The sequence below is a fragment of the Cervus canadensis genome, chromosome 22 (assembly GCF_019320065.1).
Source record: "Cervus canadensis isolate Bull #8, Minnesota chromosome 22, ASM1932006v1, whole genome shotgun sequence".
In the NCBI taxonomy this organism is placed as follows: domain Eukaryota; kingdom Metazoa; phylum Chordata; class Mammalia; order Artiodactyla; family Cervidae; genus Cervus; species Cervus canadensis.
Genome location: NC_057407.1, coordinates 21,549,722 through 21,564,560, shown reverse-complemented (window position 1 = coordinate 21,564,560; position 14,839 = coordinate 21,549,722). Strand labels below are relative to the sequence as shown.

The 14,839-nt window shown below is 43.6% G+C and overlaps 1 protein-coding gene across 11 annotated transcripts in view; it reads left to right on the top strand.

Moving 5' to 3' along the window:
* The window catches only part of CADPS (calcium dependent secretion activator), a 469,363-nt gene that overhangs the window by 281,849 nt on the left and 172,675 nt on the right, over positions 1–14,839 (top strand). For all 11 annotated transcript variants that reach the window (XM_043442949.1, XM_043442944.1, XM_043442951.1 and 8 more), the window contains exons 7-8: positions 1,235–1,346; positions 8,611–8,750. In XM_043442949.1, the coding sequence (XP_043298884.1) occupies positions 1,235–1,346; positions 8,611–8,750 (252 nt within the window). The remainder of the gene's footprint in view (positions 1–1,234; positions 1,347–8,610; positions 8,751–14,839) is intronic.

Sequence of the window (14,839 nt, the reverse complement as noted above, 5' to 3'; positions counted from 1 at the left end):
GTTAAGTTTCTTTTGTGTGCTCAGTACTGCGGTAATGCAAGATAAACAAAATACACAGTCATGCATTTATGGAGCTTACAGAATATGAGAGGATTCAGTTACTAAACAATCACCACAGTAAATCAGTCATTACAAATCTGTGATTCTTAGGAAAGAAAATTAAACAGTACGTTCAAGAGAGTTTAACACTGGCACCAAATTGAGACTGGGAGTTCAAGGGACATATTCTCTGGGAAAGTGATTTAAGCAGAGCCCTGAAGAGTTAGCCAGGCGAGGAGTAGGGTGGAGAGAACACTGCAAGCAGATGGAACTGTGCAGACAGCAGCCCGGAGGTGGCATGATGGAGAGCCCATGACCCTCTGGTGGATGGCGGGGAGACCACACCCGGGGTCTGGATGGCCCCCATACGATGGAGCAGGTTCCACGGAAGGGTTTAGGGCAGCAGCTCAGTGTAATCCACTCAGCACTTTAAGAAGATCACACTATTTTGGGTACAGAGTGGATGGAAGTGGCTCTGTGAGAATCATGCGAATGAATGAAAAGGTCACATGTCAGGGGCCCACCAGGGGCTCATGTCAACCCAGACTGGCAAATGCCGGGTCAACCAGGGGCTCCCCTCTCGGGAGATCCACTGTGGTTCCCAGAGATTGGTGAGTGGGGAAGGGGGTTTCCCTCATCACCTCCTTCCACCTTCATTCCTTTTTATCAGGGCTAAGCTTCAGCCATCGCTCTAGTCAACATATCTTTGAATGTCAGTGGAAATAGGACTCCCTCCCAACCCCCTATTAGTGAGGTCTCATTGTAAAGTCATATGTTAGGTCCGGCCAGAGGAAGTACCATCTCAAAATCTAGAGCAGCAGTTCCCAAGAACTAGGGATTGATTCCTGGCTATAAGAAAATGTTAGCAGTTACCCTGGAGTAGTTTGTGGGAAAAGCAAGTGCATGGGACAAAGTTCTCACCAACTTGATTTCATGCTAATTCCAAGTGATTCCTTCTAGTGCTCTGTGAAGACCCCTGGCAACTTTCTGAGCATCTGTCTTGCATTTGTCTAACAAGTTAATTAACACTTTCTGTCATTCTGGCAGCTTGGGAGGGGAGGGAAGAGGGATGTGACAGCCAGTGATAATGCCTCAGGTTAACCCTGTGTTCACCCAACCCAAGAGGAAGGCAGGGCTAAGTTGAGCATTGTGACAGTGGAGGGCTCGCCAGTGACCTCTCTGATTCCGTCCACAGCTGGGGCACCCAGGGTGACTTCTCTACAACCCACGCACTGCCCGCTGTGAAGGTGAAGCTGTTCACGGAGAGCACGGGAGTCCTGGCCTTGGAGGACAAGGAGCTGGGACGGGTAAGTGCTCCCTAGAAACATGCCAAACACACTTAAGAGTATACATGTGAAAAACAGATTTAGGATCTAGACTTAGTTGATCATCAGCAGTTTGTTCTACCTTCGTTCCTATCTGATGGGAGCATTCAACAGTCAGGCGGAATGCAGGACCATTCATCATTATAGAGGAATAGCTCACTTGTGGTTGGATGATTAGTACCCCTGGGCCCCGCCCGTTCAATACCAGCAGAGGCCAGCACCGACTGTTTTGTCAACCAAAAACTGTCCCCCACATTTCTGAAACATCTCAAGGGGTGGTACCAATCCCTTTGAGCCTTTGAGTACCACTGAGATATTAATTCTTATTTGAATCATTTCTTTTATGAATCATTTCTTCTTTCATCTCAGCTACTGACTGACTGCACCAAACAGCTAGTATTTTCAGAACTCCAGCTGACTTTGTCCCTTGCTGGCTTATACTGCTCCCACAGCTCCACAGTGAAATCAGAGCTGGAGCACAGTGCACAGAGACCCACGTGACCTGGCCTCTGCCCACCTCCCCAGCCACCTCATTTTCTGTCCCCTCGCCCCTCGTCCAGATGTGCCGGCATCACTGGCCAGATTTTAGTCCCTCAAGTACGCCAGATTCTCCCTCATCTCAGGAGGCTTTCTGTCTGCATGGGACCCTCTTCCCACCACCCAGCCCTGCCAGAGGCTGCTTGCTTCTCTAATCAATGCCGCCTCCTCCTCGGAGAGCCCTCTGGGGACTGCCCATCCTCCTGCCTTTACCCCCTCAGTTCCTTCCCTGTCACATCCTCCAGAATTTATCACTGAGAGAATTTACAGAAATTTTGGCTTCTATCTCCCCCACTGGACTGTAAAAGTTCCAAGGAGATAGAAAGCAATTTTGTCCTTTTTAAAAAAATTGGAGTGTAGTCAGTTTACAGTATTTTGTTTCAGGTGTTCAGCATTGTGATTCAGTATTTCATAGATTATACTCAAGTTTACACTTACTATAAAATACTGGATATATTCCTTATGTTGTACAATATAGCCTTGTGTCTTCTTTATTTTATGTATAGTAGTTTGTACCTCTCAATCCCCTACCCCCTTTTTGCCCCTGCCCCCATCCCTCTTTCCCATTGCAAGAGAGAGACCATGAGCGTGAAACTGGCCATTATTTTGTTCACCTTATACCTGTACCCAGAGCCCAGCACATTTCGTTTGCCCTGGTTGAGTGCATAATCCCTTCTGAAAGCTCTGTGACACAAACCGAGACACTTAACCTCTCTGAGCCTCTGACACATCATCTCTGTCGTGCAGGGACAGAATACCTCAAGGCGCGCCTAAGGTACACGCGCCTAAGAACACAGTAAGAGCACGTTAACCAGACTTTCTTTTTCATACCTTTGTTTTTTCATTTCCTTTAACTGGTTTTCATCTATAGAACTCTATGGAATCATATTACTAGGACCTAGACCACAGATTGAAATAAGGCAAAAAGTAAATAAGACTAGTAGCAAAAAGACCTCTCCCCACACACACGAAAAAGAAGGGGGATTAAAGTAAGAAGAAGTTTACCTGTTTTCTTTGTGAAATGACAAATACTCATTTCCATCCCTAGGGGAAGAGACACACAGAATGGGGGAAGGAGCCTGTCTTTTCTTTTTCTTCAAACCTTTCTTTTTCCGTGAAGCCTCGAATCAGGAGTCATGAGTGTCTCAGAGACCTAGGATATTAGTGTTAGCAGACTCAAGTTCAGGAGGCATCAACCTGAGTCCATTCCATGGGCCTCAGGAGCCCCTTGAAATTGTTTACAAACGTTGGGGCGGGGGATGTAGTAATGCTTGCTAATCCAAGTGTTCGCCAGCTTCCTTAAACTGTTTCCGCTCAGAGAAGTTAAAACCCACTGGTCTAGTCAAAGCCTTTTACTTTAAAGATGAGAAAACTGATTGCTGTGGAAGGCAGGATCCTCCAGGGCATGCACGTGCACACACACACAGCCACCCCTCATTCAGGACCCATACGCTGTTCCATGTTTACCACTGGCCAGGCCACAGCCCCTCACTGACTCTTCATCTGAACCCTAGGGAGAAGGTACAGTTCCTACCCTCCTCTGATCTTGGGCCCAGAGGAGGTAAGTGACTTGCCAGGAATTATGTCACCTCATCTCTAGGGCTATTTTTACTACACCATTTTGTTCACATGCAAAAATAAAACTCCTCTGCTGTTGGGGTGAAGACCGTGAGTTTGCCACAGCCCCTCACAGCCATTAATCTCTTAACAAATTATACTCTCCTCCAGTCTCATTGCAGATTCTGCCAGAGAGCAGTTTACCCCTCCTTCCTGCCTGGGAAACTCCACCCTGCAGTGGAGCTGGCCTGCCTGGCCCTAGTGCTGGTGGGGCGGGCGCCCTCTGCTGGCAGCACCTCCACAGGCAGCAGCTGGGTGACAGAAGTGGTCTTTTTAACAAGGAGCAGCAGAGGATGAGATGGTTAGATAGCATCACCCACCCAGTGGACCTGAATTTGAGCAAACTCTGGGAGACGCTGGAGGACAGAGGAACCTGGTGTGCTGCAGAGTGAAGCTGTGCAGTCCATAAGGTCGCAGAGTCAAACACAACTTAGCAACTCGGCAGCAACAACCACGACAACAACAAACAGCCAATTAATGGGGCTTCCCAGGTGACTCAGTGGTAAAGAATCCACCTACCAATGCAGGAGATACAGGCTCAATCCTTGAGCCAGGAAGATCCTCTGCAGAAGGAAATAGCAACCCACTCTAGTGTTCTTGCCTGGGAAATCCCATGGACAGAGGAGCCTGGTGGGCTACACATACAGCCCATGGGGTCGCAGAGAGTCAGTCACGACTTAGTGACTGAGCACGCAGACATAGCCGGTTAATAGCGTTGTGATCGGTTCAGGTGCACGGCAGAGTGACTCAGCCATATGTATATACACATGTAGCCATTCTCCCCCTGGGAGGGGAGTTTGGGGGAGATTCCTTCGACCCCTTGAATAAGTGTTTCTATGCATTGATTCTTTCCAAGTTTAGCAGGACACAGCCACATTCAAAGATTCTGGTGCTAAGTTCCTCCATGTAATAGTATTTAGTTGGTTCTATTTGTGTTTTTATGTTTCATTTTTACTCATCTTGCTAACTAAAAAGTAACTTATTCATATACTAAAAAAATAATAATCAAAATAGATATGTAATGAAAATGAATGAGCCCACCCACCTAACTTTAGTATCTTTTACCAGAGAAAAACCTTGTTTTTGATGTGTTGTGTATTCTTCCCCGGATATTCTTAGGAGGTACAAACATAGTATGTACAAACATATTTGAATATCTCTCTTAAAAAAGAGAGAGAAAAAGAGCATAGTTGGATACATATTGCTCCGCACTTCACTCTAAATGCCAGGATATTTGGAGATTAGTCTGTATCACCACATACTGACTTCCCTCTTGTTTTCATAGCCACGTACACTATGTACATGTATTTGTTTAGACTGTCTCCACTCCCTGGCTGTGTAAACAGTGCCTCTGTGAATTACCTTGTTTATTTCTTTGCATGTTTGTATACATAAATAGGATAAATTTCAAAAAACTACCTTGCTGCATGAAAATTGAAATTTGACAGATAACTACCAAATTGTCCCCTAAAGAGTATATGTGCTCAGTCGCTCAGTTGTGCCCGACTCTTTGTTGCCCCACTAACTATAGCCCACCAGACTTCTCTGTCCATGAAATTTTCCAAGCAGGAACACTGGAGTGGATTGTGATTTCCTACTCCAGGGAATTTTTCCAACCCAGGTATCCAACCCGTGTCCCTTGATCTCCTGCATTGGCAGGCAGATTATTTACCACTAATGCCAACTGGGAGGCCCCAAAGAGTGTACCCCAATTTATAATTCTCAAAAGGCGTGAGGGAATGTCTGTTTCCCCACACTCTTGCCAACACTGCAGTGCTGTCAAACACATTCATCAAATAGGATTGCAGGCCTGCCATGTCTGGTCATGTGTGCCATGCACAGAGCAAACAGGAATGACAGGAAAAAATCTGTAACCTCACAAAATGTAAGGGATGGAGACGAAAAACCAGAAATTACAGGGTAGTGTGGTGAGTGCTCTGCTAGAGAAAGATGCCTAGGGAACACATAGCAAGGGGATATATTCTAGTCTGAGGAGCAGAAACACTGACCCAGGAGAATGCAGAGATCAGGAGAGACTTCAGGCTAAGTGTTGGAGGGGATCAGTCAGGTAAATAAAGCCAGGTAAAGACTCAGGGTAAAGCCATCCACCAGAAAGATCTGTCTGGGTGCCCAGGTAATGAAGGGAAGCTGGGGCCGGCTGGCATGCAGCTTACTGCCTGGGATGGCGTGTGTTCCCACATCAGCATTACCACATCAAAGCACACACAGCACACATGGACCGCGGCTGAGATGACAAAGTGCTTGATTAGCAGCCTGGAATGTCTAGATGAGGTGTCTGGACTACCCAGGACTCATGTGTACTCATGTGCCCCCAGAAGGACCCTAATAATTCAGTGGGACTGACACTTACAAAGGATTTGGCAGCCTGTCGGGCACATGGCAGGGTGGGATGAAGATGGAGGAAGACTGCAGTGACCTCATCTCTCTATCCACCCTAGAGACGAGGTCTCCCCAGGGAGTGATCAAATGGGGGAAGAAGCCTTTGTGGAGCGGACAGTGATGATCTGTGGCCATTTGTGTCAGCGAATGGACAGCATATTGCCAATGGGAAATGTGCCCAGGATCCATATGGTGGATGGCCTGTTAATGAGCTCTGGGTACCCAGTGCCCGTTTCGATTTTGCCAAATGAGCAGAAGCAGAAGGAGGCCCTGGGCCTTACCTGCTGCTGTTCTGGCCCTGGTGGTGTTTCCCTTATCAGCTCCGCCCCGTCCTTGTTTCCCAACACATCACCCCCTCTCCCCACTCATCACCTCTCGGGCCAAACGAGCCCAGCTGATAAGGTCAGCTTCACCAAGATCAGCAGGGCCCGCTCTCTGCCTCCACAGTCTGGGCTCTCAGGATGTGGAACATGATGGAGGTGACCTAGAGGGACAGGCGTTATCTTGAAAGATAAGGAGAGATCTCTACAACCCAGTGGCACCGTGCCTGACTGGTTTCCTTCCGGTGGCCCAAGGCATGTCACAGTTCACTAGTGCCAGGTAAGTGAACTGATGACATTTTGTGATAGAAATTTCAACTAAATCAGCCCTCACAAAATGAGCAAATGACCAGAAAGATTACTACAGAAGAGCTATGATTTAAAGACGGTACTGGTATTACAAGTCTGGCAAAAAATGTGAAAACAGTGGAGGTGACATCAGTCCTGCTAATGAAGAGTTCTGCCATCCATGTCATGAGATAAAAACAACGCCAGTGTGCTCAGGATGAGATGTCCATCAAAACAGTATGAAATTATCCATTAAGTCCTCTTGAACCACGGATTCACATCTGGTATCACTAACAGTGAGCCTTGCATTACCTGTACATGGTTCCTTAACATACAGCTAATAATAGTAGAGAGCCACCAGCATTAGCAAGATGTTTAAAACTAGAGTTTGAGGGTACTTCCCTGGTGGCCTGTGCTTCCATTGGAGGGTCACAGGTTCAACACCTGGTCAGGGAACTGAGATCCTGCAAGGATGGCACTGTCAAAAACATTAATAAAGTAAAAAATAAAAATAAAAGTTTTTTTTTCAATCTTTAGCCCATCTTTTAAAAACTTCTGTTTGTGTATGTTTTAAAATATATGTAATGCAGTATTAATATAAAGTAAAGATACAGCATATAAAATATACATGGATATATGTTTTATATACATTTATATTAATTTTTATATTACTAGTAATCTATTTACAGGTTTTTGGCTACTTGCTTAAAAAAAATTTTACTGAAGTCTGTAAGGTTCCAAAAATGTTGGCAGCCTCAGTTTTGAAAAATCAGGCCTCTTGTATTTTAATCAGGTCTTTAGACCTTAAAAGAACTCAAATGTTGGAGTTATCAAGAATGTGCAAATTCTGTTTCATCAGAAAGACAGAACTGAGTGGATTAATAAAAGGGTCAGGCCTAGAATCAGAAGGGGTCAAAAATCAGCAGGCAAGACATGTCGAAGTGGGCTGATTTTCTTTTCCTGCCATGATCGCCTGTTCCGCTCCAGGCCCTTGCTCCTCATCCCACAGGAAGCTGTGTGCTCCTCCCTCGGCCTGCATGACGGCACTGAGGCGGACAGCCCCTGGAGGGCCGGAGTGTCCAGTGACCTCCTCCTCCCTCGTCCTCCTGCAGGCTGCAGGGGGCTGCCTTTGCTGCACCTGGAGAAAACAGAGGCTTTGAAAACAGACCAAACAGCATGCACCAAACCAGGGCTCTCTACCATCCCAGAAGCAGAGGCCCAGCTTTTGTCATGCCTATATTTGGTTCACATTCCCTTTGTTTAGGGGGTTTTCCAAATACTTCACTCCTCTTGAATGCATATTCCCTAGATCCCAGGTGGCTCCTGAGTGAGAACTCTTTTGTCACATCATGAAAAAGTGGATTTACAGGAGAAGTGGGTCCCCTTCTGGCTTCACTTACGGCATCTGTGACACTGAGAGCTGGGACGGAAGACCCAAGTCACTTTGTCATCTCTGAAGCACCCTGGTGACAGGCCTTTCCTCAGAGCTTATCCTTCTTCAAGCTGTGTGTGCTTCCCTCTGGGCCAGGACAGAGCTGGGTGCTCTGTGATGTCACATCCAGGTTGAAATGTGGGACTCTAAGCCTGTCCCATCAAATCATGTCCCTTCCTTCTTCCCCTGCAACCCTAATGGGATTTCTCCTCTCGAGATAGCGGAAGAAATCCTGAAGAACGGGAAAAGGAATAGGCGTTCTCTCTACTATAGAAGGATGTTTCTTCCTTCTTTGCAGCCATCTTTGAGGAGAGTAATATGTGGAGTTCATTCTTAGTTCTGTGTTGCTTTACTCAGAAGCATGATCACAGAAATTGTGATCCCTGCCCTTTCAGAATTAGCCAGGGAGAGAGAGAAGAAAACCAAGAATGCCACTTCTGTCCTCAGGCCGGGCTGCATGGCACCAGTCAGCCGTAGTTGGTGGGTGGATCCTTGGATTTGAGGCTGAGGTTTAGGCCTTAACTGCCTTCCTGCTGGCTGTGGGGCATGGATAAGACCCTCAATTCTCAGCAGCAAAGTTTCTCATCTGTGAAAACATATCCATATCGTGTTCCTATTTTCTGGCTAAGATGGTTGTCTTTTTTCCCTGCAGGTTATTCTCCATCCCACCCCCAACAGCCCCAAACAGTCAGAGTGGCACAAAATGACAGTCTCCAAAAACTGCCCCGATCAAGACCTCAAAATCAAACTTGCTGTCCGAATGGATAAACCTCAGAATATGAAGCATTCTGGGTAAGTGCTCCTTCTCTGAGGGGTAATTTCTTCATCCATTTCTTTATTTAAAAAAAAAAAAAAAGTTGTTCTTTGGAGAATGACATGGAAGAAAATATAAAGAAATATATGAGAGATTATTAAAATACATGACTATGATATTTACTATAGACTTCCTTAATCCTTGTGATTACTGTATTTGCATTTTTGCTAAGCTGTCAGGATAGTTGTTTCTTTCTCCTTTCTAAAAATTTTCCAGTACAGTTCAAAACCTTCCCAGCCCCAGGCTCTGGTTTATGAGATTTTACTGGCTTCACATACCTTCTTAAAGGCATCTAGATCTTTCTGACTCTCACATGCACTTACACCTTCATTAACAACCACATCCAGGAGGTGTGAGCAGTTGCCTTAGGCAACCTTCAAACAATCAATTCACATTGAATCAGTTTTAGTGTTTAGCGTAGCATTTAAATTAACCACAAAGTGGAAAATTTGTCTTAAGTTTCTTAAGATTTGAGAGGAATGACCAATAAAGTAATTTCAAGTAGGATAAAAAAAATAGATAAAACATAGTTTTATTTTATAGATCAAACCAGTGGTTTGTACAGGAAATGTTTATTGACACGTGGGCTTATATTGAGCGCCATCACCCAAAGCTAAATTGCTTGGATCCCACAAGCTCAGAAAATGTGATCACTTAGAAGGGGGTTGGACCGTTTAACTCTGATAAGGGGAATGCTTAACCAGTGAAAGGGAGTGGGTTGTTTTCCAAGGATTCTGCATGTACCACAGCCAACCAGCTATCATTCTGCTTTGAGTGGTAAAATTGACATGAAAATTGAAGCTTGGTTTTGTGCTAGAGATTTGGGGAATTCGTAATCCAAATACCATGGACTAGCCACTGGTTAAGACAGATTTAAACAGAAGCCCATGAGAGATCCAGTGGGATGAGAAGTCCAGAGGTATGTGGTCAGGATAGGCGGTTCACATCCCAGCAACTGGGCAGACCACGGCAGCCTGTGATCCGAGTAAAGAGCAGCACTCAGGTCTTGGTGCTTCCAGATTCTAGGGAACAGAGAAGGCTCAGGACTTGAGGGAAAGATACCAGCCAGGGCGTTGGAGGGGTCAGTATGAGGAGCTCCAGAGGAAGCAAGGGGCTCCCACACACTAAGGTCCAGGTCCTGAACCTGGGCCCTGGCTGAGATTTGAGGAGTTTCCACGGCATTATCTGCTAGCCAGACTGTTCTAGAGTGTGAGGTGGGATCAGCCTGTTCTAGAGTGTGAGGTGGGATTTTGGCAAAGCTCTTCTGCCTGTGGCCGTGCAAAGGCTGTAGGAGAGGGAGCCAGCCAGGGCCCTGCTGTATGTTCGGTTCTTTTCCAACCGTCCATCATGGAGGGCATCCAGCTTCGCTTCAGTTACACTAACAACTCATAAAAATGATTGTGACATGTTTCTGAGGTCAGCTTTTCCTCCTTATCATATTGCTGGCACTTATTCCCAAAATGTTAAATGGAATTTCTCCCTAAAATCTTGTCTTGTTCAATATAAACATCCTTCTTTTAAGACAAAGGATTTGAGAATTCTGTTGGGCTCCTCTGGCACCCAGAAACAGATTTTGGGTCTGAAGCAGACATTGTCTCATAAATACTTGGTAAATATTTGCTAACGGAACAAGAACATGAGTGAGCAGTATGGAGGGGATAAGGGCGAACTGAAGAGGATAAAGCAGACAAAAAAGAGAATATGAATGAATGTATCTGTCCTTAAATATGCTTCAAAAAAAAAAAGCTTCCTTAAAAAGATCAGTAGCTCACCCCACTTTCTAGGCCCCTTTGAAGCTCTGAACTAGGAATTTTATAAACACTCTGTTCTTTAATCTCCACTGCAAACACTTGACATTCATATCCCTTTCCTCATCAGACAAATTCCCATTTCTTACACTCTCTTCATTTCTCTAAACAATCTGAGTTAAGTAATTTTTCTCTTGATTCAGTTGTAGAATTATTAACATATTTCAGGCCATCTTGATCTTATGGATGACAGGATAAATCTGTAACTCACTTCTGATGGGCTCCACAGCTATTTCAGTTTACTAAGCTGCCATTTAAAAACTACCCCTGCCAGGAAATATACCAGGAGGGCATAGAGCTGCTCTGAAAAGTGAATGGTGGTTGCCTTAAAACATGGTCTGACCCACTGTGCCCTAAAATCAGAACGACCTTAGCTACTCAAGGGATGATGCAAGGAAAAAAATGTTCTCAACTATATATATATATATATTTTTGCATTTGAACTTAAAATAGCTTTATGAAGCCCTATTATATGGGGAAGGAGGATAGAAATATCAGAATAGTGTCACAGCTTAGAGAATGAGAGAAAGGAATTTTTAAGAATTACAGCTGAGATTATATTGGGTTGGTGAAAAACTTTGATTAGTGAATACATTGTTTGATGAAGTTCTTGGTGAAAATGAAAAATATGTTTTTAATTTTTACTTAAAACTGAATGAACTTTTTGGCCACCCCAATAAATTGTACCTAGTTCAATGTTTGTTAAAATTCTAAAAGAAACATTAGAATTACTATGATTGACTCTTTTTTTGTGTGGACTGTGGTTCCTGGAATGAGCCACTGGGCCATTTGAATAGCTTTCTTTATTGAATGGGAAGTTGTCAGCGAGAAAATCAGCACTGGTCTTTGGCTTTAAGATATGAGTATTGGGGATGTTTGAGAATGAGCAGCTCTTCAGTGACTTTCTAATTGTTCATCTTTTGTATCCATATGATGCTTTCAGGTTCTGGAATTGCATGCATTTGCATCATCTCATTTTATCCCTGAAACAGCCTCCCAAGGATTAGGTATCATTATCCCTCCATCTTAATAAATAGTCTTTCCCTTCCCTCAGCTGCTCAGACCAAGATCCTTGGAGTCATCTCTGACATGTTTCTGTCTCCCACACTTCATCTCACCCATCATCAAGTCCTCTTCATTCCACCTTCAAGGTAAATCTAGAGTTTAGCCGCCCATCACCACCACTGCACCCCCTCACTTGTTGCACTTGCCTCGTAAGCAGTTCCCTGGCTGCTGCCCTTGCTTCCTATCAGCTATCTCCCACTCTGAAGCCAGCATAATATTTTTAAAAAACACAAGTCAGATCCTACCACCTGAATGCTGGAAAATCTCCAGTGATTCCCCAAGCTCATTTAGAATGAAGGTCAGCGTTGTTTCCATGGCCCCAAGGCCCTATCTGATAAAGACTTCATTGCCTGTCTGACCTTGATCATGGCTCCAGCCTCACAGGCCCCCTTGCTCTTCACCAAAGACTTCACGTGTACCCCCACCTCAAGGCCCTCGTCCCCCCTGTTTCCTCTGTCTTCGGGAAGGGCCTTCTCCCCCACCCAGATATCCACAGGACTCCCCTTGATTTCTGCACCTCTCTGCACCTTATCAGATGCCTTTCCTGGTCCACCTGTCTTCTCTCTGCCTTTTTCTCTCTCTCACCCTTCTTTGTTTTCACCAGAGCACTTACAATCATCTCACATACCAGCTATTATTTCATTTATTATTTTGTTGTCTGTCTTCCCCACTGGACTCAGCAGAGGCATTTATCTTCTTTGTTCAAAGAAGCTAGTACAGGGCCTGACTGTACTAAAAGTTCAGTAAATTTGTTGCTATATAAATGAATATGGATGAATGAATGTCCACTTTACAAATAGGAAAACTGAGGTTTATAGTGGTGAGCACACTTGCCCAGGGCAGAGTAAGCATCAGAGTCAGTTCTAGGATTGTGTTTTTTCTTTCCATTTGAAATGAAAGAAATCAACTTGATGGAGGACCTGAAACATGAATAAAATACAAAGCTTCCCATGGCTCCACTAGGAATTCATTTGGTGAACCACAGTCCACTCAAGCAGAAGTAATTTACAGCAATCCTTCTTTTTTTTTGGCTGATTTTTTTTTTTATTTAATAAAAACTATAAAACTTCAATCCAAAAAGTTCAACAAACACATGTTTAAGAAACATGGGGAAAAAAGCTAGAAAAACAGTGTAAGTATAATGTTAATAACTAGTGATAAAGAGCAAATCATAAAAGCAGCCGGAGGATGTGTGCAACATAAAACAAAATGTTGCACACAGAAGAACAAGAACAAAACAGTAGAGGGGAGGAGAGGGTGAGATGTGTGGAGAGAGTAATGTGGAAGCTTATATCACCATATGTAAAATAGATAGCCAAGGGGAATTTGCTGTCTGGCTCAGGAAACTCAAACAGGGGCTCTGTATCAACCTAGAGCGGTGGGGTGGGGAGGGAGACGGGAGGGAGGTTCAAAAGGGAGGGGATACATGTATACCTGTGGCTGATTCAGGTTGAGGTTTGACAGAAAACAGCAAAATTCTGTAAACCAATTATCCTTCAATTAACAAATAAATAAATGTAAGAAAGAACAAAGCAGTGCTTGTTAGAAACATTAGAAGTGAGGGCCTTCCCTGGTGGTCCAGTGGCTAAGACCCCATGCTCCCTATGCAAGGGGCCCAGGTTTGATTCCTGGTCAGGGAACTAGATCCCACATGCTGCAACTTAGACCTAGTGCAGCCAAAATAAATAAATGAATATATTTTTCAAAATGCTTAGAGAAAGAAACATTACAAGTGGAAAGACAGAGGAGCAACACCTTTAATGTACTCAGATCTATATATCCAATGAAAACATCTTTCAAAATGACTGACAAAATTGTCAGCCATGCTTCTTAAAAATCCCCTTTCCTCTTCCATCTTTTTAGCTGTGCCGTTGCTCTAGATTTCCTGTTCTTCAAAACAATCACATTCCTCTTCCTGCCCCATAAGTCTTCAAGGCACCACTCATTTTGACATAGTCTCTCAGTACTACCTAGAATGACCTAATTGAATATATTTGGGATTCCACTTTATTTCCCATAGACTTATTTTCTATAGTTAGATCAATTAAATCAAGTTAGCTGATAATGTTATTTAAATCACCTAAATTCTTATTGATTTTCTATATATCATTGAAGTCTGACTATAATTGTGGCTTTATTTCTTTCTGCTTGAGAGTTCTGTCCATTTTCACATCATATATTTTGAAGCTGTCCATCTTTGCATCATACATTTTGAAGCTCTGTTATTAGATGCATCAACATTTAAAATGACCATGTCTTGATGAATTGACCCTTTCATCACTATAAATTGATCCTTATCCCTGGTAATATTTTGGCCCTGAAATTTATTTGGCATGACAGTAATAAATATAAACACTCCAGATTTTTTAAAAACTAATGTTGGCATCATAAATCGTTTTGCATCCTTTTATTTTCTTGCTTATTTGTATCTTTAGATTTAAAGTGTATTTTTTGCAGGAATCATAGAGTTAGGTCTGCCTTTTTAAATCTAACCTGAAGATCTCTGCCATTGGGCATTAAATATCCTTTTAATTGGGATATTCAGCCTATTTCTGTTTAATGTGGCTATTGATAACATTGTTTAAATTAAATTGTTATTTGTCATCTTGATGTTTGTTTTCTGTGTATCCCAACTGATATTTATTCTCTTTTTCCCTCTTTTTCTACCTTCTTTTGAATTAGTTAAATACTTTATGATTCCATTCTATCTTCTTCATCGTATTGCTTTATATAAATGCCAGTTAGGTCAAGACTAGAACGTATTCCTCTCTGAACCTCATTTTGCTCAGCCTAAGATGGAGGTAATGGTATTTGTCCTAGAGGATTGTTGTGAGGATTAAATGAGTTGATAAATGTAAAGCATGTAGGACAGGATCTGAAGCATGGGAAGAGCCACGGCCACAGCTACAGGAGAGCTGGTCGTGGTGGCTGTTGTCATCGTCCACGTCATTTGCTTTCGTCTATACTTTGTACCTTTTCTCAGTGCATGCCTCTGCCTGCCGAGATGCTGCAGAAAGATGGAAGCACCTGGAGCCTTGGCACTTGGTAATCTCTTTCGTTCCTCAATGAATGGAGGGAAGCATCCTAGTAGAAATAATGGCTTTTGTCCTCTTGTGATTGATCTTCTTAGGAAAAAGTCATGAAAAATTTCTAGCAACAACAACAAAAGCGATCTCTGCCTCATTATATTGTGA